This window comes from Eptatretus burgeri, chromosome 4 (genome assembly GCF_056783735.1).
Source record: "Eptatretus burgeri isolate ZD-2024b chromosome 4, Ebu_testis_v1, whole genome shotgun sequence".
Taxonomy (NCBI): Eukaryota; Metazoa; Chordata; class Myxini; order Myxiniformes; family Myxinidae; genus Eptatretus; species Eptatretus burgeri.
In genome coordinates, this window is record NC_140964.1 from 103,879,581 (window position 1) to 103,907,411 (window position 27,831).

At 42.9% G+C, this 27,831-nt stretch overlaps 1 protein-coding gene across 4 annotated transcripts in view; it reads left to right on the forward strand.

Annotated features, from left to right (window-relative positions):
- Positions 1–27,831, forward strand: part of LOC147028807 (NEDD4-binding protein 1-like) — a 96,963-nt gene that overhangs the window by 26,782 nt on the left and 42,350 nt on the right. For 3 of the 4 annotated variants that reach the window (XM_085879533.1, XM_085879530.1, XM_085879531.1), the window contains exons 3-4: positions 1,564–2,684; positions 25,104–25,234. In XM_085879533.1, coding sequence (XP_085735659.1) covers positions 1,564–2,684; positions 25,104–25,234 — 1,252 coding nt within the window. The remainder of the gene's footprint in view (positions 1–1,563; positions 2,685–25,103; positions 25,235–27,831) is intronic. The other variant, XM_085879532.1, reaches the window with a different exon arrangement.

A 27,831-nucleotide genomic window follows, 5' to 3' on the forward strand; every position in this document is an offset into this window, starting at 1 on the left:
TCTGCTCACGTGATCAGCATAGCCTCCGCAATTTAACATCGGGACCCTGTACTGATGTTGTAACCCAAATTTAGTAGCATTCTGACAGGTGAGTCTGGAGAATAAATTTTTTGAAGTAATTTAAACGTTTTTTGTTCCCCCCCCCTCAATTTTTTTTATGTCAGCCATTTTGATACACTTCCGGTCACGTGATTGGCATGACTTCGGCAATTTAACACCCCTACCCTGGCCTAATGTTGTAACCCAAATTTGGTAGCATTCTGGTGGGTGTCTGGAGGAGAAGATTGTTGAAAAAAATTTACTGTCGGCCATTTTGACCTATTTTAAGTCATGTGACCAGAATGAGCTTTGCAATTCCTGTTATCAGTCATGACAGGAACGTTGCTGCTAAATTTCAGCCAGATCAGCCCAGCCGTTTGGCCAGAGAAGTCGAAAATGAAGACGGATGGACGGACTGTGCGTGATGACCATACCTTATCTGGAATTTAAATTCCAGATAAGCGAGTAATATTGAGGGCCTTTCTTTCCACAGCATCAAGCTCAGCAATGTGGGAGGCGCAAACCCAGTAGGGAGAGCAGTACTCCATCAAGCTGCGGATGAAAGCCTTGCAGGTGGCAAGAAGTTCAGGTGTACTAAGGAAGGACTTTGCAGGATTCCCATTAGGTGACTAGTTTTGGAGGCCAACTTTGAAAATGTGGTTTGCCCAAGCAAATGGAACACTTGTATTGGAAAAAGCTATTTTCTTGGTGTGTCCACCCATAAAGTCCTCCACACCTAAAGCCCCTGGGTGGGGTTGTGCATTTTGCCATCATGGTGACACAAACACAAGGAATAATAAAATGAAACTATAAATGTCAGGTAGGATAATGTGCAAACCGTATCCATGGGATGTGGCACTTAAAACTAAATTTATTTGAAACTAAATTTATGTTTGGGAGGGGGTAGTGTGGCAAATTTATTTTGTGTGCATGACTCGCAATATCATGGCATCCAATGAGCACTTGTTATGTTGTCGGTTCTCCACTAGCAGACGACACGACATTGTTACTTCTACACTGGCAGACAGTGCGCTACTGTACTAAAACATTTTGAACGATGTTGTATCGGACTAGCGTGAGTTAGATTGACTATTGTCCCATAATGTGTTAACAACGTTGTATCGAAACAATGCAAATAGACTATGAATTGGTGGCCTACTGTAATTCAATTATTTATTTATTTTAGCTGTTGAAACTGCCTCCTTTAAATACAGATTTGAGATTACTCTGCAACCCTTGAAGAAAAGTACTTTGGATATAACTTTACTGCAAATTCATAAGAAATCTTTTTGTTTATTTGAGCAGTTTTATTGGTTTAAAAATTAAAATAAAATTTAAATGCTACTGTGGCAATTGTTCATTCAATTCAGCTTTGTCACAAAATTGTCATGCTTTCCTTGTCCTGGATCGATCAACTCTAAGTTTGTGTAAAATTGAAACTGATATCGGCTTTAGCCTAAAAAATGTGTTCCCTTAAATTGTCACCTAAAGTTTTATCTGATGGATTTTGTTTTTTCTCTGCAGTATGAAGACCACAACATTGATGCCAGAGATGTAAGAAGTAAATTCGAAGAGCTTGTTGCATGCCATTCTGATCAATATGCCGTTGAACTAAATGATTTACCAATCTCGGTGAAACACCGTCTTCTAAGCATTGGAAATCCAGTGTGGAGAGACTCTTGCAGGAGTACGAGCAATGTTGAAGTTGGGAACAAAACAAGACAATGTAGTCAAGAAAAACTGGAAAGTCGAGGGGAAATTATTGGAAAGAAAGCAAAAGATGAAGACAAAGTTAAGATACAACATAAAGCAGGTCAAACCAAAGATGCAATGGATCAGACTAGGCTGTGCCAACCTGGAGAAAGGACCATCATGACTACGGATAATCCTACAAGGACTTCTGGCTTCCCTTCCAGCTCATGTCAAACTTTAGAAAAGTCTACCGGAGAGTCGTCTTTTGATATTAAATCCGGACAGTCCTCAAATCTTATTTTGGAGCTTAGTCAGCGATTAGAGACAGAGACAAATCTTCATCATGAAAAACAGGGAGTGAAACGCAAATCTCTTGAGGTTGATGATGAAAATGTATGCAACATAAGATGTGGTTCTCATAGTCAAAGCGACTTGCCCATTCCAAGCTCCAAGACTATGCTGGAAGACACTGAACCTAATGTTGATGCAACCATTGATGATGTACAGATGGAGAATTTATTTCTTGCCATGGGTTATGACCGCGACATTGTACAGCTCGCTGTCAAAGCAACTCGGCGTGAGCAAGGCACACACACCGATTTGGACCCGTCACAAGTCTTGGACCGGATTGAAATTAATGTGGCAAAGAGAGGTGGACCGGCTCCCCTTGGGCTACCAAGTCCTCGAGCTCTACCAAATGACAGGCAGAGGGTTTTGGAAGGAGCAACTGATGTGATTGAACAACCTCATTTTCCATTCCCTGTGGTGGGAACTAGCAGGCCCTTGGTTTGGCCTGAAGCAGATAAAAGCAGTTCGGAAAGTGGACCCCTTCTCAAGCCAGTAGATCGGTTCATTAAGCGCCTCGGAATTCCTTACAAACTGCGTTTGCCTGATGCTCCTGGCCTCCCTTGCCTTCGACACATCATCGTGGATGGCTGCAACGTGGCCATGCGGTTTGTTTGTTTATTTTGTTTAAATTATGGCAGGTTAAGTAAGCTTCGTTGTTGTAAAATCTGTCTTTATATTTGATTTAGATTGATTATAGATGATGAGTAGAGCATGATCTTGATTACAGTATTAAAATATGAGGCTTTTCAGCAGTGGGGAAAGGTGACGTTTAATGCCCGACCCACATCACATGAGGTGACTGGAAATTTAAATTGTTTCTGCCCACCTCCCAGGCAGCGAATAAAATATGTGCAAAGGTTGATCTCTGAGACTCAAAAATGATCATTTTGAGTTCACAGATTATTTCAAGTTGAGTCTGTCACTCACTTGTGATGTAGTGAGTGCTTTGTGATGTCTTGGATTGTACCTAGTTCCAAAGGAAATACGTTTTTGTCCATCTCAAACAAATCAGATGCTGTCTTTTTGTGAATTGCTGTGATATCCTTATTTTTGCTTCCTGGAAGGTTTTCACAGATTTCTTTCGAAGTTTACTTCGAACATCTTGTGTATGAACCAATATTGCAGTCATTACTGATAAAGGCTTTTTTATGTGTCTGTGTACTCGTATTGTAACAACCACTATTTACTAATAACACAAGTTGATAATTTGGGAATGTTCGACGCATTCAGCTTTATTTCTAGGGTGTAACAATCACCCTATATTGTGGTCCTGACAACAGATATTGATCTTTATTTTATTTCACAAAATGTTTCTGCCAATGTGTCAAATGTTTAAATCCAGGAAGTTCCAGATAAGACTGATTTATATTCTTACGAATTTGGCAATTCGATTGCACACAACATTCAGGTTCCTTTAGTCAGTTATGTCGATAAGTGCTTGTTCCCTAGATAGTTCACCTTCCATTGTTTAATGGGCAGAAATCGATTAAGTGCGCTGCGAGATTCAATTTAATAGTTAGGGAGCGATCATAACACAATGGAGACAACCCTCCCCCTCTTCTGCGAAGAGGAAGAAGAGCCCTCCCGTCCCGTGATTCATGACGTCAACAACTCCCTCCCACCTGTGATTGAGCGGGGGATGGAGCATGAGGGCACGAGTCACGCCGGGAGCGGGGGAGGGGGCCGATAAGAATAAAGAAGAGATCCTCTGCTTTGTTTGGGCTGGTTGTTCAGTATGCCTTCGGGTTCTGCTTGGCTTGGGTTAGGGAGGAGGCTTTTTGAAGGCTTTCTGCTTTGGCTTGGCTTTTCGTAAGCTTTTTGCTTCGGCTTGGCTTTTAGCAGGCCTTTGGGTTCTGCTTGGCGAGGGTTGAGACTTTTGGTTCAGTGAGCTTCGGTTCTGCTTGGTGAGGTGGAGGCTTTTTGGAGAGCTTTTTGCTTCGGCTTGGCTTTTCAGTAGACCTTCGGGTTCTGCTTGGCTCGGTTCGCTTTTTGGGCTCTGGCTTGGTTCGTCGAAGAGAGAGGCTTTGTTCATCGGAAGAGAGTTGAGCTGGTTGCTCGGCTCGGAGTTCTTGGTTCGTGTTGTGAGAGGCTTTGTTCATCGGAAGAGAGTTGAGCTGGTTGCTCGGCTGGCTCTTCTTGGTTCGTGGAGCTCTTTGTTCTCCGCTTGGTTCCCGGCTTGGTGTGACTCATCGGCCTCATCTTGGAGGTGGTTCTTCGAGATAGCGACGCATCGACGGGAAGGATCGGCGCCTCATCTCACCAGCACGTGTTCGGAAGCGCGAGAGGATTCGCTGGAGCTCTGGAAGGATCGCGGCTCACGGTGATTGGATCCAGCTCGCTCTCGCTGGAGCCCGGGTCCGAACAGCTTGAATACCACACGAGGTGGAGAGGTTCGAGATAGGTTCTGGGTTTCAGCTCATCTGTCCCTCCGAGCTGGAGTCCGTTATTAAAGGCATCAGCCACCATTTCTTGGGTGTGTATGTGTGCGTACGTGTGTCCGTGGGCCCGTCTTTTCAGTGGGAAACTGTTAAGTTCTTTGTGTGCTGTAAATGATTATATTGCATTTCATATAATCGGTATAGTTCCGCTCTTACGTGCTTCCCTAGTTCCCCATTATTATTAATAAATACCCCAATTGTTAAATGTTTTCAGCTCGTCGCGTCGATTCTTTCATTGACTGAACATTTTGTGTGTTGGTAGTTAGAAAGCCGTTGGTTTGCCGTAAAAGGGGGACATTCGGACCGACGGTTCTCGGCGATTAAGCTGCTCGGAATCGCGCACGGGACAGGCTCGCTTAAGCGGCTTGTTTCGTACGAGTTCCGTCGAGGGAGGAATACCCCGGTAGTTGGATCACGTTGGTATTTAGGTAAATTGAAGATTGGCAATCGACCCTACCCACGTGGTCTGCCCATTGGCGTATTTCGGTTCTTGCACAAGGACCCGTCGGCTTCGGAGTTATCCGGGCGGCGATCTATATTCCGGGCGATCGATCGGGCCGACTCGTCTTGCGGTTCCGTCAGAGCGGTCGGCTCGCGGCCGACGCACCGGACAGTAACAATATTTTGAAATAGCTTTTCACGTAAACATTCTAATTTCAATAAAATATTCATAGATTTAAACCTTAGCCATTAGCAGTTTGCAACCAATGTGAAGACATTTCAATAACTGATGTGTGTTATTGTCTGTGTAAGAGCCACGGACGGGAAGTATTGAGACAGAGAAACATGGTTTTCAGGGACACACTGTGGAGAGGTTGATGGGAATGGTTGACCTGGAGGTGATGCTGTGCATCGCAGGCGACCTCAAAACTCATGTGGGAGTAATGGATCCGTGGAAAGACGAGTGTGTTGGTAGATTCAGATGGGGAACAAGGAAGAGAGAGGGTTGAGATCTGGTGAAGTTTGTAGCGAGAAATGTTATAGTTGATGCTAAAGAAATGTTGTGTATGGAATATAGTACCTGATTAATTCCTCCGGAAGTGGAAGAGAAGAAATATAACGTGCAGGAGTGGAAAGCTTAAGACAATTTGATTTGTTGATATTCATGAAGCAACATGCCTGGTGTTGGCTTAATGGTTAGGGTGGTGGGCTTGGAATCCTTGGATCCTGAGTTCAAATCCCCCTCAGCTGTTGAATTAATACGAGATGAGGTTCACTGCCTGTCATCCTTCTGAGATCCTAATACCACGCAGTGCCAGCTTGCTGGTATCCTGTGTTGGAGTGGCGACCTGTCCAGGATTATGCCCAATAGCCAAGGAGACTGCTTAGGCAGCACCAATGCTCTGCACAAAGTATGGTCCCGATGGATGGATGTCTTCTTCTTCTTTCGGCTGCTCCTGTTAGGGGTCGCCACAGCGGATCATCCGTATGATCCGCATAGTGATTTGGCACATGTTTTACACCGGATGCCTTCCTGACTCAACCCTGGTCGCCTCTTACGACACAGGGATAAGGTACACCTATTTTAACCGGGGTATACACCGGCCCAGTATACTGGTACTCATTTCGCCGACCTCGGAAGGATGACAGGCTGAGTCAACCCCCTGGTGTATTAATTCAGTGGCCCAACGGGGCTTGAACTCAGGACCTCTTGGATCCCAAGCCGCTGCCCTAACCACTGCGCCAACACCAGGCTCGGATGGATGGATGTGTACATGCAGAAAAGTAGGGAAGCTATGGGCATGGGCCAGAAGACTATCAAGTGGTTGAAGTGCAAAAATAATATCATTGTAGAGTACAAGGGGAGGACGAAGGTGAAGTATGAGGAATTTGGCAAAGAAGCCAAGGGTTTGGACAAGGAGTGGAAAAAGTACATTGAGATGTTATGGGAGTTGCAGAATATTTGTGTGGAAGAACATCGGGAAAGGGCACAACGCCAAGAGATAGAAACCAGGTGTGGTGGACTTGGGGCATCGTGAATGTTGTCTGCGGGAGGGAGGTTTTGAAGAGTATAGAGGAAGACAAATGGATGCAAGGTTGCTGCACTTCTTCGGGCAGAAAAAGAATGCAGCAAAGGGAGCTGTGGATAAGGTAAATAATGATATAGAAACAGATATGTGCAGCAGTTGGATGAGGATGATTGGAAGAAGATGATCAATGAAATAGTTTGAGACAGAGATGAGGAGGGTAATGATGTGAAAAGAGAGGGGGGGCAGAGGTGGTCATGATCAAGGATGGAGATGGGAAAAGTTGATGACTGAGAGGAAGGCAGAACTGAATGTATGGGAAGTCTCTTTCAGGGATTTACTGAACCAGGGAGGAAGCGATGAAAAGCTGGACACTGGTTTAATTGTATCGATATGGAAAAGGAAGTGAGATGTGCGAGATCTGGGGAAGTACCAAGACATTTTCTTTTCCCATATACATCATGCTATAATGGGGAAATAGGTTGCCATTGTCAGGTCAGACAAGATTAGATCTGTGACTTGTTACAGGTACCATGTAAGCCTGTACTAACCTGTTTCATGGTTGGGTTGTCAGTGACTAATCCATCTCCCCCACCACGTTTTCTGGTGAGGAGGGGTTTGTGGATATGGGCATCCAGCAGGATTAAAAACAAAACCTGACAAAGGGTGGAGGAGCTCCTTGTGCGTCAAAGGCCATCCATATCTAGTGTCAAACTGTGTCTGCGGTCGTCCTCCTGCGGTTTGGTTACTTTTTAAGGAGGTTGGTGGCAGGATTTGCAATCGCCACCAAAAAAACTTCATTCTGCAAAAACCACAAATGCAAAGAAAACTGAAAACTCACTCTGTGGGAGTACCTCCTGTGTTGTTGCCCTTTGTATGGCAGCTCACCGGATGACGAGATTGGGGAGAAGCTTTCGGGACCCCCGTTCCTTGATGAAAGGAGGAAATGCACAGGTTAACTTCCTGGGTCAGATTGTGGTGGTGTGTGGTGGAGTGGTGCTGCAGTGTCGTCCTCCAGACGGCTGCCTCCTTGAATGTCGTCAACAAGCATATTATGAGACTAAGGATTCGTCACTCGTTGAGTGGCATTTTCCTGGTCTTTCTATATGCTCCGAATGAGGCGAGTGATCTCACCGTGAAGGACACATTCTATGCCACGCTCGAGTCTGTGGTTGATCAGTGCCTTAGGTGAGATACCCTTCCAGTCTTGGGGGATTTCAATGCATCAACTGGAACTGATATGGATGGTTATGAGACATGTGTTAGCCCCCATGGGTCTGGAACTGTGAACCAGAATAGCACCAAGTTCCTTCACTTTGCAAGAAATCATGGACTTAGGGTGACTGGTTCATGGTTTCATCGCCCACAGGCTCATCGCTGGACTTGGTATTCCAATGCTGGTGGTGTGGCAGAGGAGATTGACCATGTGCTGTTTGGTCGCTGGAGGATGACCCATAACTGCAGGGTCTACCGAAGGATTCGGTTTCTCAATACTGCCCACAGCCTTGTTGTAGCAACTCTGAAGTTACAGCTTAAATGTGAGAGAATGGAACCATCCCAGTCAAGGTTGGATGTTGGCAAGATCAAGGTTGAGAGGGTTGCTGAGGAGTTTGTGAACAGGCTGAGTGGGGATTTGGGGGGGGGGGTCTGAGTGCTTTCATGCTTTGGGAAATCCTGAAGAGTTGTGGAGTGCCTTCAAAACCACCATTCTTGATGTTGACAGTGGATGTATTGGCACTCATTGGAGGGCGAAGAAGAATTTTGTCTCTGAAGGGACATTGGACACCATTGACCAGAGTTGCAGGGACAGGCTTAGTGGCAGAGCTGAGCTGTTCAGAGAGTTGAGGTGTAAAACTGTACGTGCACTGAGGGAGGACAAGGAAGCCTGTGTGTGAGGATTCTGTGAGGGGGTAGAGCATCACCTGTGGTCAAGTGATTCTCATCCTGCTTACAGTGGAATTCGTGCATTGCATTCCTCCAAGACCATCATCCCTCAGTGGACTGAAGTTGTAGCAGAGACTGGTGGCCTCTTGACAGAGGAGTCCAAAGTGAAGGCCTGCTGGGCCAGTTACATTGCTCAGCTGTTCCAGGCTGACCCCCCCCCCCCCCACCAGCTGATGAGTTGGATGTCAGAGGTGTTATTATCCCTATTGCTGATCCTCCAATCAACTGTGTTCCCCCTTCTTTTGTGGAAGTGCAGGCTGCAGTGAACCGGTTGAAATGGGGTGAAGCTCCTGGTATCTGTGGCATCCATGCTGAACTTCGCAAGGCTAGTAGAAATGTTGCACTCGTGTCGTTGCATGCAGATCTCTGCTCTGCCGAGAACAGGAATCATCCAAACCGACTGGAAGAGGGTCCTTGTTGTCCCTCTCTGGAAGGGGAAGGGTGATCGCCAGGACTGCAACAACTTCCGACGGGTGAAGCTGCTCTCATTGTCGAGCAATGTCTTTGCTCGGATAATTGTTGATGGGGTTCGCCACCATCTGCTGGAACACCAGTGCCCAAAGCAGTCGAGTTTTATACCAAAGAGATCACCAAACGCGGATGAGAGTTTCGGCAGGGGCTGTTTGCAGCCTATGTTGATCTCTGCAAAGATTTTGATTCAGTGAATCGCGACGCCCTCTGGAGGATTCTTGGTCTTCGAGGGGTGCCACCAAAATTGATCACTTTGATGTCTGAACTACACTCTGGTACTGAGAGTGCTGTGAGATGTGGTGATTCCATCTCTGACTAAAGTCCAGTTGCTACTGGAGTTCATCAGGGGTGTGTACTGGCCCCCACACTTTTCAGCACTTGTATGGACAGGATTCTGGGGAGGATGTCGGAGAGATCAAGCTGTGGTTCATCGTTTGGGAATGTCAAGATCTCTGACCTTGATTTCGCAGATGATGCAGTAATCTTTGCGGAGACTCGAGGTGCTGAATGAGTAGTCTGAGCCGCTGGGATTACGGGTTTCCTGGGTCCAAACTAAGATCCAGGCTTTCAATTACATCTTGGATGCTGCTATCTTGTCTGTACCTGTTTGCGGTGAGGATGTTGAGGTCACGGAGAGATTCACTTCCCTTGGCAGTGATATTCATGTCTCCGCTGGCTGTGAGCCAGAGGTCAGTCGATGTTTGGGTCAGACCTGGTGAGTCATGCGTTCACTGGATTACAGGATGTGGCACTGTCAGTACCTATGCAGGAAGATGAAAGTCCGAGTCTTCAGATCCTTGGTGCTTCCAGTCTTGCTCTATGGATTTGAGACGTGGACTCTGACCAGGGATCTGAGACAGAGACTTAATTCCTTTGGTACCAGGGATCTTCGGTGAAGCTACAACATGTACATGATCTGGCAATCAGAGCAGAGAGCGAGCAGGAGATGCAATAAGCACTGGAAGAACGGAAGGAGGTGTTTTGTGAAGTAGAGGCTGAAAATGAGCACGGAGAAGACTGAGGTCATTTGGCCAGACAGCAGACAGAGATTGAACATCAGGTTGGAGGGGAAAGAAATAGGGCAGGAGTAGAGGATAAATGGGGTTTCTAAGGCATCCATGCAAATGAATGGGGAAAAGGGGGAAAACTCTTTGAATCAACCCCAAAAAAACCCAAAACAGGAGACTGATTCCTCCCACCCCCCACCCCCCCCATACAAATAAATGGGGAAACCTTTCTGACTCGAGGCTCATTAGGTTAAAACAGGAGAATTATTTTCCCCCCCGACCATACAAGCTCATGCTAAATTGAGACTGATTCCCTTCCATCCCATACAAACTAATGTTAAATTGAGACCGATTCCCTTCCCTCCCATACAAGCTCATGTTAAATTGAGACTGTCTCAAGGCCCAAAAAACCCAAAATAGGAGAATGATTTTTCTCCCCCCCCCCCCCCCCCGCCCTCTCTGACTCAAGGATCATAAGGTCAAAACAGGAGAATGATTTTCTCCTCCTCCCATACAAACACATGTTAAATTGAGACTGATTTCCCTCCCATACAAACTAATGTTAAATTGAGACTGATTCCCCCCCCCCCTGACTCTCGGCCCATCAGGTCAAAATAGGATACTGATCTCTGCCCCATTGAGCACATGTTAAACTGAGACTTACTGATTTCCTTTTATATTTTCATTCCATTCAAAGAGTGATCCAATGAATATTTGTTCATGTTCTATCCGAGGTAATAAATTAATTTTCCAATTACATTCATCACCATCGATTATATTCACAAATATTATTTTAGAATTTAGTTCTTGGTTTATGTAATTGGAAAATCAAAGTTTTGAGTCCATTCAAGGATATTAATTTTTTTTCTTGACATCCTCCAACCTATCTATAATTAAATTTATCCACTTATTTGTTTTATTTACTTTTACCCTGGTTATTTTTTCAATAAGACTTATTTGATATTTCTCACATTCGTTATGTTTCCCATTTAAATACCAAGGCTGATTACATCTCCACTCTTTGGTTATTGCTTGGTTCTATCATTTATAAATCAGTAAAAAGATGCCCCTTAACACTTATACTTATAACCATAAGGCATACTCTTGATTCCATTCTCTAAAATATATCTTTTATCATCAAAAGCTCCTAATGCTTTCTTATTTATCTCTTCTGTATATAATTGATGTTTATAACTTATTATTGTATTCATTTTGTCTGTACTCTTCCTTCTTTAAAGTGAAACAGTTTGTAATAATGTTTAAAGTTTATTGTTTCCTTGATTATATTTTTCTTTATTCCCTTGAGCTTCTTATCACACCTTTCAATGTTATTATTATCAATATATGTAAAAGCATAAGACTTTGATCTCATACCCACAAATTCACTCATGACCTTTCCACCCAACTCATCCTTAAACTTACCAATAACCTTTTTATTCTTTAATGAAAACAACATACAATCACACTTATAATTACTTGTATCGTATATATCAATATTATCAATCATATCCTCATAGACATTACTTGTCTTAATTTCTAATATTAAACTATCTGTATCCATATATAACAATCACACATTATCCTTGTACTTTAATTTTAAATTATTCTCGTAATAGTCATACATTAACGACTTTGACAAGTCAAGAATTGATGTTCCTATATAAATAGGTTTACCCATTTCAATACTCTTTTTTTCAAATGAATAGCACAAAAGTTATCTGAAAACACCTCCGCTCATTCAATACTTTGTCTATTAACTTTGAAGCCTGTTTCCAAGATGTAGAAAGTTTTGTGTTTTGTCGATTCCTAACATTTTCCATCGTCTTTCGAAATACAGCATTATTCATTGATTTATAAAAGTCCTTCTCAAAATCTGTTTTTGCTTCTGTTCTCCTTTTTGTATTAAAATCAATATATTTCTTTAACCAATGACTGTTTAAATTTCAAAATTCAATGAATTTTTCTCACTCTCAACCCAGCAGATAAATATTGTCTCAAGTTCCTTTGATGTTAAACATAACTTTCTTTATCATTTAATGTTGTAATTAGTTTTTCTGGAGATTTACCTATAATATTAAATGACTGTTGGTAATCACTTAACCATTCTTTTCTTGGACTTTCTTTATCAGGGGCATAAGGTAAGTCTTTATGTTTGTTATGAAGTTCTTCTGGATATTTTAAATCGACCTCAAAATAATATCCAACTTCAGCTTCATCCAATTCTTTTTGAGAGGAGATAACAATGTCAAGTAAAACTTTTTCATAATGTTTTTCTTTAACCCATGTAAGTTTTCCATAAGGTAAAGATTGAGACATGGCCCACCCATACAAATTGTTAGCATCATAATACATCAGTTAAGAGTTGTCCTCATTCTTATTATAATCAGGAAGATATTTGTTATTTGCTTTAGCATATCTCTTGGAACATACTTGAGATATTCCTCTTCTTTTAGCCTTCTCTATCATTAAAAGCATATCTATATCACTGATTAATTCCAAATTTTGTATTGTCATTTTTAACATAGAACTCCATGCCAAACCCAGGGCTGTGTAATAGTGAGCAGGGTCTAATCCATAAGAATTTTTATTGTGACAGACTGTTCTAAAAGTTTCAAACACATCAGTCAATAACAATACATCAGTTTTAAGATATAAATCATGATATTCTCCAAGATTCTTTATATTAAACATCTCCCAAACCTTTTTAGCTTGTGTATAATCTCTATCAGAAATATGAGTTTTATTTAACTTTCCATAGAAGCTTTCCTTTGAAGGAAGTTGTGTTTCTTTAAACTTCTCAAATGAATCCATGTAGTCATACGGATATATTCCCTTTTGTGATAAGAAATCAATCTCTTCTTGATTTGAGAAATGTGATTTAAGATTCTGGAAGTTTTTCATATTTGATACTAAGTTAGAAAATGGACTTGACATAAACTTGTATGTGTCAAGAAATCTGATAAGGGTTATGGGGGATGTATGAATTATTTTTGTGAATGAGATGTATTTTTCATCTGTGTTAGGAATGGCAGAAATATCTTCAGATGTCTTTGAAAGTTCATTGATAAATAGATGTGTCATCGTCAGCGTTGTTGTGAAGAAAGACAGGAATAAAATTTGGAGGTTTGTAATTATATTCCAACGGGAATGAGCTGGACCTCTATATTTACCAGTAAGATGACAGTGATCCCAAACCTTTACGTCTCCCTCAATTTTCTCCTCACAAATATGGCATACTGTTCTTTCTAAATTCCTTTTTCTCTCCCTTTGTTAATGACATTGGTTTGTAGGTTTTCACCATTATTTCTCTTAGTCTTATACAGTCTTTTTCCAATCATCTTACAAACTCCTCTGGGGCATCTTCTCCTCTATAAAGTTATAACTTTTTGTATTCATCACCAACAGATGATTTGATATAATAACAGAAACCACAAGGAGTATGTTTTTGATATTTATTTGTGTATGATTTATTTGGATTTGGAGAAACTATCTATCTTTTCAAGGATACTTTCAAAATCAGCATATATCACAAACGGATGTTTTATAGATTTGTTAAAATCTTTGAATGATATGTTTGAACCTGCTTTTGGTAAATTAATTGCAGTTGATTTATGATTACTCCAATATTTTGAATGTTTATTTAATCGTTCTTTTGTGTGAAAGGAGTTGAGACATCTCTTACAAGGATACGTTTTACATTTTCTCTTATATAGTTGTGATTTGGTTAATCTTGAACATTTAATGTATTCTCGTATTTCTTATAATGTTCAACCCTTTCAGGATTCCATTGTGGAGGATGTAAGTGAGCAAGAACAGACAATAGAAAGCATTTATTATCTTTGTTTTGAATATTAACAACTGCTTTCTTAAGTTTTATCTCTTTTGGTAAATCAATATAAGAAGAAGCTTGAAGAGGATCTGATTTTAAGATGTGTATATCTAAAAAGATTATTTTTGTAACAGTAAATCCACTACCTACTACAGTGTTATCAACATCTTGTTCTTGTCTCTGGAGTTCATCGTAAACATCATATCTTACAAAATCTTGAAATGAGATAAAGTGAGGGTTTGTCCTCATATAGGGAGTAGTTTCATCGCCTTGTCTTACCATTTTCAATTTTACTCGCACATAAAACTTAAAAGTTTTCATTTCACTTAATGTGTTTTTAATTATAGTTGGGATTCGCTAGATATCCGTTATTGTTGGGTTTTGTGTGTGCGTGTGTCTGCAACGCGAGGCTCCACAGCACAAACCAGCAAACCAATTTCGATGAAACTTGGCGAACAGGTGCCATATGGGCTGGGAGTGTGCGCGTTTGAGTTTCGTTGCTAAGCAACCACCCGTTGCTATGCAGCTGCTGGAAAACTGCGTTTTAAGAACCCAAACCTGCTCGTCAGTGGTTTGCTATGTCACGTGATTGACCGGTGGCGAATCGACCACCGAGAAACCGTGACTCAACAAGGTTTATGATCACGTGGTTTGTTTCTCTTGGAACGTCTCGTCGTCAACAATGTCCGGTCCTTCGGCACACTGAACCTTACAGTGGCGGATGGTGCACGACGACCCGATATCTCTCGGGCGAAGACCATGCACGGCAAACACCCCGCAGGATCCAGGAGCAGCTCGAATGGAGGAAATGTGCTCGGTCTGGGGGGTTCGTCCTCAGACCGCGAGTCCGTGGTCCGTCCAGGAGGTTCTCCCTCAGACGGGTCCATGGTCGGTTCACCCGAGGATGAAGATTCTGGACCCAGTACGTGACGTTCACTCCGTCCCGACATGTTGTGCTTCCTGACGCTCGTTTTAATGGATTGTTGTGTTTTGAAAGGGAAGATAGAGTCCGAGTTCATCGGTCATTCGTTCCCTCCGTACGAATGTTTGAACCACAAACTCATTGGGATTCGCTAGATATCCGTTATTGTCAGGTTGTGTGTGTGTGTGTGTGTGTGTGTGTGTGTGTGTGTGTGTGTGTGTGTGTGTGTGTGTATGTATGTGTGTGTATGTGTATGTGTGTGTGTATGTGCGTGTATGTGCGTGTGTGCGTGTGTGCGTGTGTGCGCGTGTGCGCGTGTGCGCGTGTGCGCGTGTGCGCGTGTGCGCGTGTGCGCGTGTGCGCGTGTGCGCGCGCGTGCGCGCGTGCGCGCAACGCGAGGCTCCACAAACCGATTTCGATGAAACTTGGCGAACAGATTGGGATTCGCTAGATATCCGTTATTGTCGGGTTTTCCGTGTGTGTGTGTGTCTGTGTCTGTGTCTGTGTCTGTCTGCAACGCGAGGCTCCACAAACCAGCAAACCGATTTCGATGAAACTTGGTGACCAGGTGCCATATGGGCTGGGAGTGTGCGCGTTTGAGTTTCGTTGCTAAGCAACCACCTATTGCTATGCAGCGGCCGAAAAACCGCGTTTTAAGAACCCAAACGGTAACTGACGTAGTGCGGCTTCTATAATAGGTAGAGCGACCGGACCAACTCCTGCCTATTCCTTGCATCCCCATATAGTTATCACGACAGCATAACGTTCCTCTATTTCTCATAGTTTCCGAATGGCAGCCCTCCGAATGCGAAAGGGTTGTGAACCAGGGAATATGTGAAGTGACCTTGACCTCGGAAACCGTCGACGGCGGAACGTTCAAATTTGGTGTATGGATAGAGTTGAATAACTACTACAAAATTGAACCGCAGCATTTTTCCAGATTCGACCACCAAGGGTGTCGGGGCTGAAATATGCAAAATTCGAAAAAATACTTTTTCTCGACCTACATTCACTATTTTCAATACTTGTCCTTCAGTTTTGAATGTGGAGAAATGAGACCCTTATAAATTAATATCATCAAGGTGAAACTGGTAGACGTAAACGAAAGCGTCTTGGCATGGTGATAGAACATGGTTGGTAGAACATTTTTTTTTGTCATTTACACTTTCCTCCATCTCCACTCTGAGGAGTGCCAGTTGGCAAAATACGCAATAGGAAAAATCTTGTTTCAATTCTTTGTTTAACCATATCAACAGCTTCCATGATTGAAGATGGTCCAGGGTCTTTAAAACGAAACAATCTTATTTTTATATGCCCTTTAAATGCCCCATCAGTGTTTTCAATGGAGAATTTAGCTTCCCTTTCTTCATTGTTCTTGTGTTTGCATGATTGAAGGTGTTTATTATAAAAAAAAAAATTTTAAAGAATATCATTATCACATATATCACAATGTTTTGTTTCTTGGTCAAGTGGAGATATTTGTCTGAAAAGATTGAATGTGTGTTTGTTGGTTTGAAGGTGTTTTTTGTAACATTTATATTCGTGATTACAAACAACTGGATACGTTGTATTCACCATATTTGTATAATAAAACTTTGCTTAAAATGAAATGTTCTTGATGAAAATTTTGTTTAATTTATAGGTGAATCTGTGCTTAAAACCATTTTACCCTATAACTTTTTTCACTTAATAAGTACAATGTATCAAGACACAAAAGACAAATTTCAATCAATCTCTTAATTTGTAAAAGATACTGAGAAATATGTCAAGGATGTAAAATTGAACAAAGATAAATATAACAACTGTTGGATAAAAACAATTATGGTGAATAACAGGAGTTCTTCAATTTCCTTCGGTGGAAGGGCTTTTAGTATATCTGGAAGAACATCAATTAAAGTATCTCTAACAAAAGTTTCTCCCCTCCTTCTGGTAATATATTCAAAATTAGAAAAAGCAATGAAACAAGAAAAAGTATCAAAAAATACAACCTTATGGATGAAGCTTTAGAAAGAAAAGGTAAGACCATCTGTAATATGCAAGGAGAAATTTGTATTTTTTTTCAACAACCCTAAAGATGTAAATCCTGATGAAATAAAGGATGTTAATGTATCAGGTGAAATGACATTTCGTTCAATAGTAGTTGAGGATCATTTTAATGTTACCTTTAATTTTAAAAATATAGTCATTGAATCTTTTAATGAAAAAAAGTATATAGATATCGATGGTAATGTTTTTTTTCTACTAATTAAATATGAGTCATTATTCAACTGAAGATTTTGAAGATTATGAGAGTGATGACAGTTGTGATACTGAGAGCTTGTGTTTAAACGACAGTTATGATACTGAGAGGTTGTGTTCAAACTATAGTTATGAAAGTAGTTTTATAGATGATTGTGAAAGTACCGAAGATGAATTTTAGTTTGAGTAAAGTTTTACTTTATAAATATGCTAGATCTTGAGCCTCTAGAACTCATGTCAGGTCAGGTTCGATCTGTGACCTGCTACAGGTACCATGTAAACCTGTACTAACCTGTTCCATGGTGGGCTTGTCGGCGACTAAACCGTCTCCCCCACCAGGTTTTCTGGTGATGGGGGTGTTTGGATATGGACACCCAGCAGGATTAAAAACAAAACCTGTCAAAGGGCGGAGGAGCTCCTTGTTAGCCAACGGCCATCCATATCTAGTGCCCAACTGTGTCTGCGGACGTCCTCCTGCAGTTGGGTTACTTCTTATTAGGAGGTTGGTGGCAGGATTTGCACTCCGGCCACCGTAAAACCCCTCATTCCACAAAACGCAAAAACGCAAAAAAATCTGAAAACCCACTCCGTGGGAGATACCTCCTGTGCAGCTTCCCTTCGCAGGGCAGCTCACCGGATGACGGGATTGGGGCAAAGCCTTCGGGACCCCCAATCTTTGATAGGAGGGAAACCACGGGGTAACATCCCTGGGTCAGATTGCGGGAGAGTGTGTCGGAGTGGTGCTGAGGCGTCGTCCACCAGACGGCAGTCTCCTTGGGTTAACCTGAGGCGGTCCCTTCGGGTGGGTGCCTGGAATGTCCTATCCCTAAGAGAAGATGATCATCTGTCTCTGTTATCATCTGAGCTCAAGCGTTTGGACATCGGGATTGCAGCTCTCTCTGAGGTTCGGAGACCGGATTGCGGCGAGATAATGGTGGGTGGTTACACCTACTATTGATTGGTCTGGTCGCTCTGATGGTTACCATACCCAAGGAGTTGCTGTAGCTGTGTCCAATAAGCTGACCCCAATGATAATTGAGGTAACACCGGTCAACGAGCGTATTATGAGATTAAGGATTCGTCACTCCTTAGGTGTCATTTCCCTGGTCTCTGTTTATGCTCCGACTGAGGCGAGTGATCTCACGTGAAGGATGCATTCTACGCCACACTCGAGTCTGTGGTTGATCAGTGCCCCAGATGAGATACACTTCTAGTCTTGGGGGATTTCAATGCATCGACTGGAACTGATAGGGATGGTTATGAGGTGTGTGTTGGTCCCCATGGGTCAGGAACTATGAACCAGAATAGCACTAAGTTCCTTGACTTTGCAAGAAGTCATGGACTTAGGGTGGCTGGTTCATTGTTTCAGCGCCCACAAGCTCATCGCTGGACTTGGTATTCCAACGCTGGCGGTGTGGCAAAGGAGATTGACCATGTCCTCATTGACGGTCGTTGGAGGATGATCCAGAACTGCAGGGTCTACCGGAGTGCTCAGTTCCTCAATACTGACCACAGGCTTGTTGTAGCAACTCTAAAGCTGCACCTTAAATCCTGGAGAATGGTACCATCCCAGCCTAGGCTGGATGTTGCCAAGCTCAGGGATGAGAGAGTAGCTGAGGAGTTTGCGAACAGGCTGAGTGGACGCTTGGGGGGTCTGGGTGCTTTGGGGGGTCCTGAAGAGTTGTGGAGCGCCTTCAAGACCACCGTCCTTGATGTTGCCGGTGGATGTCTTGGAACTCACCGCAGGGCAAAGAAGAATTTTGTCTCTCAAGGGACACTGGATACCATTGATCAGAGTCGCAGGGCCAGGCTGAATGGCAGAGCTGAGCTGTTCAGGGAGCTGAGGCGTAAAACTGTACGTGCACTGAGGGTGGACAAGGAGGCCTATGTGCGAGGAATCTGTGAGGGGGTAGAGCATCACCTGTGGACAGGTGATTCTCATCCCGCTTACAGGGGAATTCACGCATTATGTTCATCCAAGCCCATCCCTCGGAGCACTGCAGTTCGAGCAGAGAGTGGTAGGCTCTTGACAGAGGAGTCTGAAGTGAAGGCCGGCTGGGCCGGTTACTTTGAGCGGTTGTACCAGGCTGATCCCCCAGCTGTCGAATTGGACGTCAAGGGTGTTACAATCCCTGTTGTTGACCCTCGAATCAACTGTGGTCCACCTTCGCTTGTGGAAACACGGGCTGCGGTGAACCAGTTGAAACGGGGCAAAGCTCCAGGGATCTGTGGCATCCATGCCGAACTTCTCAAGGCTGGTGGAAGTGCTGCACTTGTGTCGTTGCATGCAGTTTTGTGCTCTGCCTGGAACACAGGCATCATCCCAACTGATTGGAAGAGGGGCCTTGTTGTCCCTCTCTGGAAAGGGAAGGGTGATCGCCAAGACTGCAACAACTACCGAGGGGTGACGCTGCTCTCAGTGCCGGGCAAGGTCTTTGCTCGGATAATTCTTGATAGGATTCGCCACCATCTGCTTGAGCACCAGCGTCCAGAGCAGTCAGGCTTTACACCAAAGAGGTCAACGATTGACCGTGTCCTTGCCCTTCGTGTCCTCACCGAACGCAGACGAGAGTTTCGGCAGGGGCTGCTTGCAGCCTATGTTGATCTCTGTAAAGCGTTCGATTCAGTGAATCGGGATGTCCTCTGGAGGATTCTTGGTCTTCGTGGGGTGCCACCAAAACTGATCGATCTGATGTCTGAACTCTACTCTGGTACTGAGAGTGCTGTGAAGTGTGGTGGTACCACCTCTGACTTATTTCCAGTTGTTACTGGAGTTCGTCAGGGATGTGTACTTGCCCCACACTTTTCAGCACTTTTATGGACTGGATTTTAGGGAGGATGTCGGAGAGATCAAGTTGCGGTGCATCGTTTGGGAATGTCAAGATCTCGGACCTTGATTTCGCAGACGATGCAGTCATCTTTGCGGAGACTTTAGACATCCTTTTGGGGGCCCTCAAGGTGCTGAATGAGGAGTCGGAGCCGCTGGGATTACGGGTTTCTTGGGTCAAAACTAAGATCCAGGCTTTCGGTGACATTTGGATGCTGCTGTCCTGTCTGTGTCTGTTTGTGGTGAGGATGTTGAGGTCGTGGAGAGATTCACTTACCTTGGCAGTGATATTCATGTCTCTGCTGGCTGCGAGTCAGAGGTCAATAGACGTCTGGGTCGGGCCTGGGGAGTCATGGATTCACTGGATCATGGGGTGTGGCGCTGCCGGTACCTGTGCGGAAGGACGAAAGTCCGAGTCTTCAGGTCCTTGGTACTTCCAGTCTTGCTCTATGGGTGCGAGACTTGGACTCTGACCAAGGATCTGAGACGGAGACTTAATTCCTTCGGTAGCAGGTGTCTTCGGAGAATCCTTGGCTATCGCTGGTCGGATTTTGTGTCCAACGAGCGGTTGCTGAGAGAGACTCGGATGAGATTTGTTACCTGCATAGTCCGTGAGTGTCAGTTGCGGCTGTATGGACATGTGGCTCGTTTTCCTGACGCTGATCCTGCTCACCAGATTCTCTCAGCGAGGGAGTCTCATGAGTGGAGGAGGCCAGTGGGCCGACCACGTGCCTCATGGTTGCAGCAGGTTGACCATCATCTCAAGGAGATGGGGATGGGCCTGGCATCTGCCTGGGGGATGGCCAGACGGAGGCCCCTGGAGTACCGGCGGAAAGTGGACGCAGCGACACGCTGTTCTGGCACATGCTCCCATACCTGACCTTGAATTCCCTGATTCTCCATATGACAAATTTGAGAATTGTGTTTTGAGAGCGTGTGAAAGACTCAGATTAAACACAGAGTCAAAAGCCTATAAACAATGTATGTTCTGTGATTATCTTATAATTAACGATAATAAAAAATATAAAAAGGAAAATAATTATTTTAGATTTACACCAAAAATGAATTACTTGACAAGATTGATTAGAGAAATGAATGTAAAGTATGAGGGTGATAACACACCTTTCCTTACAATGGAAGAAACTGAACGTATAAGAGAAATGTTCAAAAGATTGTTGTTATATATTATTCACGATTGTCATTTTCAGGGAAATATCAACACAAGATAATGTAAAGTAAAATAATGGATTATCTTGAAATTAAACCCGAACTTAGGATAAAATATCGAGTTTCTAAAAAAGCCAATAATAAATTAAATAACTTGTTTTCCAAATGTATAAATGAATGATTTTTTTTTACCCATCTGGGAAAATAGGATAAAATTTAACAATCATAAAAATCTTCCAAATTCATTAAGATGTCTTATAGTTGGTTCAAGCGGGTGTGGTAAAACCTGCTTACTTTCAAAGATGCTCCTTACTCCCAACTTTTTAGATTATGATAATTTAATAATTCTCACAAAGTCGAGTTTTCAACCTGAGTATCAACTACTCGCACAAGGTGTTAATGCTGGTCTTCAAAAAGAAGATATAATAGGTTTATTTAAACTTCAAAACAAACTAAATGATTACAACATTGAAGATATAATACAACTATTTTGTGATACACAGAGATATAAAAAGAAATCAAAATGGATAACTTGTATTCTTTGTGATAATACGGATGATATACCTTCTCCCCAAGATTTGGATAAATCAAAAAAGAACCTCATTATCTTTGATTGTGTTAATGAGAGAAACCAAACGGTAATGGACAGCTACTACACAAGAGGGAGACATTCTTCTTGTAATTGTATTTATCGTGGTCAATCATACTTTAAACTCCCTCGTCGTTCCATCAGAAACAATGCGAATACTTTGATTTTATTCAAGTTAAATTCAATAGATATAAACAATTTTTGGAGAGACAATTGTTCTTTATTATGCAGTGAAAAGGAATTTGGGGATTATGTGAAACACACGACTGAAAAATATAAATACTGTATATTGTTGTGAAACAAGATGAGATATTAAGGGATATATTTTTTATTTTATAAACAATAACGTATATAAATGACAACTATTATTATAAATCTTGTGGATAAATCTGCTTCTGGAAAAAAAAAAAACTTTCATGAAGCAAGGTTCTTGTATAGTACAAATGAGAAGATTGTAAATTTACTTTAAAAACACCCCATGATACGCATTGTATCAACAACAACTTGAGCAATAAGACCTGGAGAAGTCGAAGGTAAAGATTATTGTACAATAATTAATCATTGGTCGTACAGTGATTTAATTCTGCTTTAAGCAATAAATAATAAATTGGGTTGTGAAATCTCACCTGTCATCTTGTGAAAACGAATGATCCGTAAGGTTGTCGTACGAATCTGTATAATCCATTCTGTGAATGCAACGTACACTGCACACAGCTTGGTTTATGTAAACCGTGAGTCATGACGTCGTGGGATATTACAAAACAATGCATTTTCCAGGGCGTGTACCAGATCGGGAATGACTCGATTCGGGCGAGACAGTTTGGGAAAGACGTGGGCGATACGTTCTCAAGCAATCTGATTCATTTTAACATGAAAATGAAAATGCTTTGAATGATTTTGATAAAACCTATCATTTAAAAACCTATTGGTGTTCTGATTTAAAATATAACCACAAGGCCTTGTCTCTCACAGAATACTTCCTCATTTTCTGAATACGAACTGAAAACACTTTAAAAAAAAAAAACTTTCCCATTCATTGGATCACTCTTTGAGTGGAATGAAAATGTATAAGGAAATCGGTAAGTCTCAATTTAACATGTGCTCAATGGGGTAGAGATCAGTATCCTATTTTGACTTGAGGGGGTGGGGGGGGGGAGAAAATCGTTCTCCTATTTTGGGTTTTTTTGGGCCTTGAGACTCTCAATTTAACATGAGCTTGTATGGGAGGGAAGGGAGTCAGTCTCAATTTAACATTAGTTTGTATGGGATGGAAGGGAATCCGTCTCAATTTAACATGAGCTTGTATTGGAGGGGGAGAAAATCATTGTCCTGTTTTAACCTAATGAGCCTTGAGTCAGAGTTTTTCCCATTCATTTGTATGGTGGGGGGGGGGGGAGGAATCGGTCTCCTGTTTTGGGTTTTTTCGGGGTTGATTCAGAGTTCCCCCTTTTCCCCATTCATTTGCATGGATGCTTGAGAAACTCCATTCATCCTCTACTGGCAGGGCAATGGATTTGTTCACCAAAATGGAACAGTGACAAGTGATGTTAGTTTTGAGGTGGGTGCGAATTCCAGGAGCAAAGTAGAGGGTTAGTGAAGAGAGAGGGTGGAAGTAGAAAGTAGAGAGAGGGTGATGGTGGGCAAGAAGATATCAAGGAATTTGAAAGGGAAAGTCTCGAGGTCGTGTGTAATACCAGCATTCCCATATGGCCCGGAAATGGTGGTATTGACAGAGCAACAACCACAGAGGCTGCAGGTCTGCTTCCTGCCAGTGAAATGTGCTACTGTATGACAAAATGTAGTCATCGGTAAAAGAAAGGGGTTTTCAATATGTCAGAGAGGTCTTTTATTGATTAGGAACAAGATGTTTGGGCCTGACACACTGCCTTGAAGCAATCCAGCCTCCACTGTGACGGAAGGGGAAGTAGTTTCATTGATAGCAATATGTTGATTGTTGATTGTGCGAGTCAGGAAGTCATTAAGGTATGAAGCGGGCCTTGTATGCTCCAGGCAATGAGCTTGGCAAGCAGAGCGTGATGCCAGATTGTCAAATGTCCAACCAGCAAACTGGCACTCATTTTGCCGACTTCGGAAGGATGACAGGCAGAGTCAACCCCACCTGGTATTAATTCAACAGCCGAGTACAATTTGAACTCAGGATCCCAAGCCCACCACCTTAACCGTTAACCCAACACCAGGCATATGGACAATCTCAAGGCAACAAGTCAATCCTCAAGAGACCTTGATGTTCCTGTGTCCACCGTACGTAATGTTATCAGGAAGTTTAAGGCCCATGGCACGAACCAACCTCCCTGGACGTGGCCACAAGAGAAAACTTGATCGAAGATTGCAGTGAAGGATTGTTCGAATGGTGGAGAAAGCATCTCGATCACCTGCCAAACAGATCTAAGCTGACCTTCAGACACAAGGTACGACATTTTCAACTCGCACCATCCATCGCCAACTCGATGAAAGGGGTTTCTATGGTGGGAGAACAAAGAGGACCCCACTGCTGAGAGAGACATAAGAAAGCCTGACTGGAGTTTGTAGAAACACACCTGAACAAGCCACAATCCTTCTGGGAGAATGTCCTCTGGACAGATGAGACCAAATTGGAGCTTTTCGGTAAATCACATCATCTCTATGTTTACAGAAAACAAAATGAAGCTGTCAAAGAAAAGAACACCTTCCCTACAGTCAAACATGGAGGAGGTTCAGTGATGTTTTGGGGTTGCTGAGCTGCCTCAAGCACTGGGTGCCTTGAATGTGTGCATGAAATAAGATTACCAAGGCATTTGGGAGTGCAATGTTTAGACCAGTGTCAGAAAGCTGGGTCTCCGTCGAAGGTCATGGGTCTTGCAGCAGGACAATGACCCCAAGCACACTTCAAAAACCACTCAGGAATGGTTAAAGACAAAATGTGGGACTGTTCTGAAGTGGCCAGCAATGAGTCCAGATCTAAATCACATTGAACACTTGTAGGGTGTTCTGAAAACAGCAATTGGGAGAAGGCACCCTTCAAATCTGGGAGAACCGGAGCAGTTTGCACAAGAAGAGTTGGACAAACTGCCAATAGAGATGTGTTGGAAGCTCATTCATGGCTATAGGAAGCGCTTGACTGCAGTTATTTTGTCCAAAAGCTGTGCAACCAAATGTTAAGTGTAGGGTGTCAATAATTTTGTAAATGCCATTTATTTTTATTTTCTGATTTAACAGGATCTCTTAAGTTCTGCTTCAAAAACAAAGGTTCTGTAATTTTAACAGTGAAATAAAGAATTGTGGAGACCAACGGTATTTTTTGAGAAAAATGTGAGTTCTTTGAAAACAGTGCAAGGGTGCCAATATTTTTGGCCATGACAGTATATGCTCAACACTGTTTTCATTGAAATCCTTTTACGTTTCTGTGAGTTAATAATTAAATTGTTCAGTTTTATGTGGACACCTGAATGAAAATAGAGGGAATAGGATGCTTCAATAATGCAAAATGCTTTAATGCTTGAAGGAATGGGAAGGATTGGGGGAAGATGATTATGGTGGCAGGTGGGAGTTATGGGGTGCTGGTGGAGGGAAATTATCGAGTTGAGTGTGTGAGATGAAATGAGTTTCGGTTATTGCACCTTTACAGACATGGAATAAATCGGTTCCTGTCTTGCCGGGGTATTGCATTGTGTGTGAAGTACTTTTGGGACCGGGGACATCGCAAGATCACAGTGTTTGTGCCACAGCACAGATCCCATCGCACTTCGATCATTAAGGGTGAGCCACGAACAAATATTTTTTCACTTTAATGTCACAAAAAACAACCTTTGTTCATATGAGGTATTCATTTTTGATGGCTGAAAGACTGCATATGTTGACACATTTCTTTTTCATACCTGACTTTTTATCTTGCCAAAACGAAGTTTTTGCAAGATATGTTAGTCAGCTTGTATTTTTTTTTTGTTGTTTGCTTGCCTGTAATCACGTATAAAAAATTCTGCAGAGCACAGTTATCATTGGAAATTTTTGTAACTTCGCATATCAGAGGCCTATAGAGGTCCCTTTCAGTGCACAAAATTTTGAAGGTCAAGGTCACTTTGTCGCAAATCAGGGGAGTCGACGAAACCCTTATTTTTTGAGTAATTTTGATCGGATAGTCTTCAAACTTCATGGGAATATAGTTCATGGTCTGGCGCTCAGCTGATTAATTTTTGGTGGCGATTGGCCTTGACCTTCATGGTTTGCGCCTAAGGTCAAACATATTTGACCCCAAGGTCAAATTTTCAAGTTTTAGGAACCATATCGTGTAGTACCTCAAATTGAACACCTCGATGAGTGCTTTCTCGATATGTCAAGCTTGAGACATTATGACGTCATTTGGTGACGTGAGGCAAAAGCATATTTTTCATGGTTACTCTGTAGAACGATTCTCATCGGAATCTCTCGTAGGCAGATATTCCTCAAGGAGTTGCTCCTGTTGGATAGCAGCTCTGTTCACCTCAGTGTGACCTTAAAGAAGTCACACATGGTCACCTTTTGGCAAGATACGGGTCACCCTGCGGGTGACATTGGTTTATTTGTTTGTTGCTGAGCCATTTAAAAGTTGTGTATCATTGGAATTTTAAATTTGTGATGAATTTGCATTCAAAATTTAATCTCAGATACCCCACTTCTCTCACCTTTACTGCTCTTCCTCAACTCCTGAGATCATGTCCTTGAAAGTTTAATCTCTGGTTGTCCACAAGAAACCACCACCACAAAGGTGGTAGGCTGCTTGCAGATGCCCAGGGTGGTATCACCACCCATCTCTTGGGAGACTTTAGCAGAACATTGGTCTTGTTGCTTGGGGCAGGCTGCCTTGTGGGTTTTGGGGGATTCTTCCTGACGAACAGGTTGCATTCCTCGTTCTGCAGTGCCTGTTTGAGGGTACTGGCTTCCCGCAAGAAAGTGAGAGGCCCAATCCCAGTTGTTGTGCCCTGGGAGGCTACCGAGCTGTTAATGACTTATCATAATCTGATCAATAATCTTGGGTGCTGTTCTCTGCCAGTTTGTGACTAGAGCCGCACCTAGCACAGGTTTCCAGGAGGCCCTTCCGAGGTCACAAGTTTGCACTGTTGGTGCCAGTTGGAATGCTCCTTGTTTGCAAAGTCAACTGACCCCTCGCCCCTTCCTTTCAGTTTTTCTCTCTCATGGTGAATAACATAATAAGAAAAAGAATCAAGATTCTGCTGTGAGCCAATAATCTGTGGCACCCCATTCCTTCTCCAGTCAATTCACTCTCTCATTGGCGAACATTCGAGGTCTTGATTCCAACCTCACCTCTGCTCGCCATTTGCTGTAGTCTAGACCAGATCTCCTGTTCCTTGCTGAGACTGGTTTGCTGAATTCATCTCCACCACCTTCCTCCAGTGCCCTGGCTACAGCCTCTACCACAGTTTCTGCTTCAAAGCTGGCGTCTTCACCTTCATGAGTTTCAACAGCTCTACTACTCGTCTTCTCTATTTTGAGCTTTCTAACCATGATTTTCAACTTCTCTGGCTCGGTCTTCCTTCAATCTCAACAAATCCATCTGCTGTCTCTACCACATTCCCATCTCTGACAATCCCATGCAACTCTTTGACAACCTCACTACCTGCATTAAACAAATCCAACAATCCCATCTATCTTATGAAATTGCTGTTCTTGGGAATTTCAGCAATCACAACTTCTGGCTTGACTTTCCACTCTCCCCACATTGACCAAGCTGGGACTGAAGCTGAAGCTTTTGCTATCAATGACCTCTGCCAACTCATCCCAACTGCATTTCTGACTGCTATGACAAAAGCTCCAACTCTGGATCTTTTTCTCACTTGCAAACCTCATCCTTACACTAATATTCTTGTTGCTACACCAATTGGATCCTGTGACCACTGCCTCATTACCACCTGCCATTACTTCTCATAGTATTAGTGTTCCCAGCCTACCTCCTACATTTTTTGCCATTATGATTCCACTAACCGGGATGACCTTTGCTAATTATTTTCAGACTTCCACTGGCAACATTCCTGTTTCACCTCTGATCCTTCCAATGTAGCAGACCAATCACTCAAATAATCCCTTTAGGTACATACATTACATAAGCCTGGTGTTGGCTTAGTGGTTAGGGTGGCGGCTTGGGATCCCAGTGTCCTGAGTTCAAGCCCCGTTGGCTGCTGAATTAACACCAGGGGGTTGACTCAGCCTGTCATCCTTCCGAGGTCGGCGAAATGAGTGCCAGTGTACTGGTCTCGGTGTATGCCCCGGTTAGAATAGGTGTACCATATCCCTGTGTGCCGTAAGAGGCGACCAGGGTTGGCGTCAGGAAGGGCATCCGGCCATAAAACATTGCCTCACAA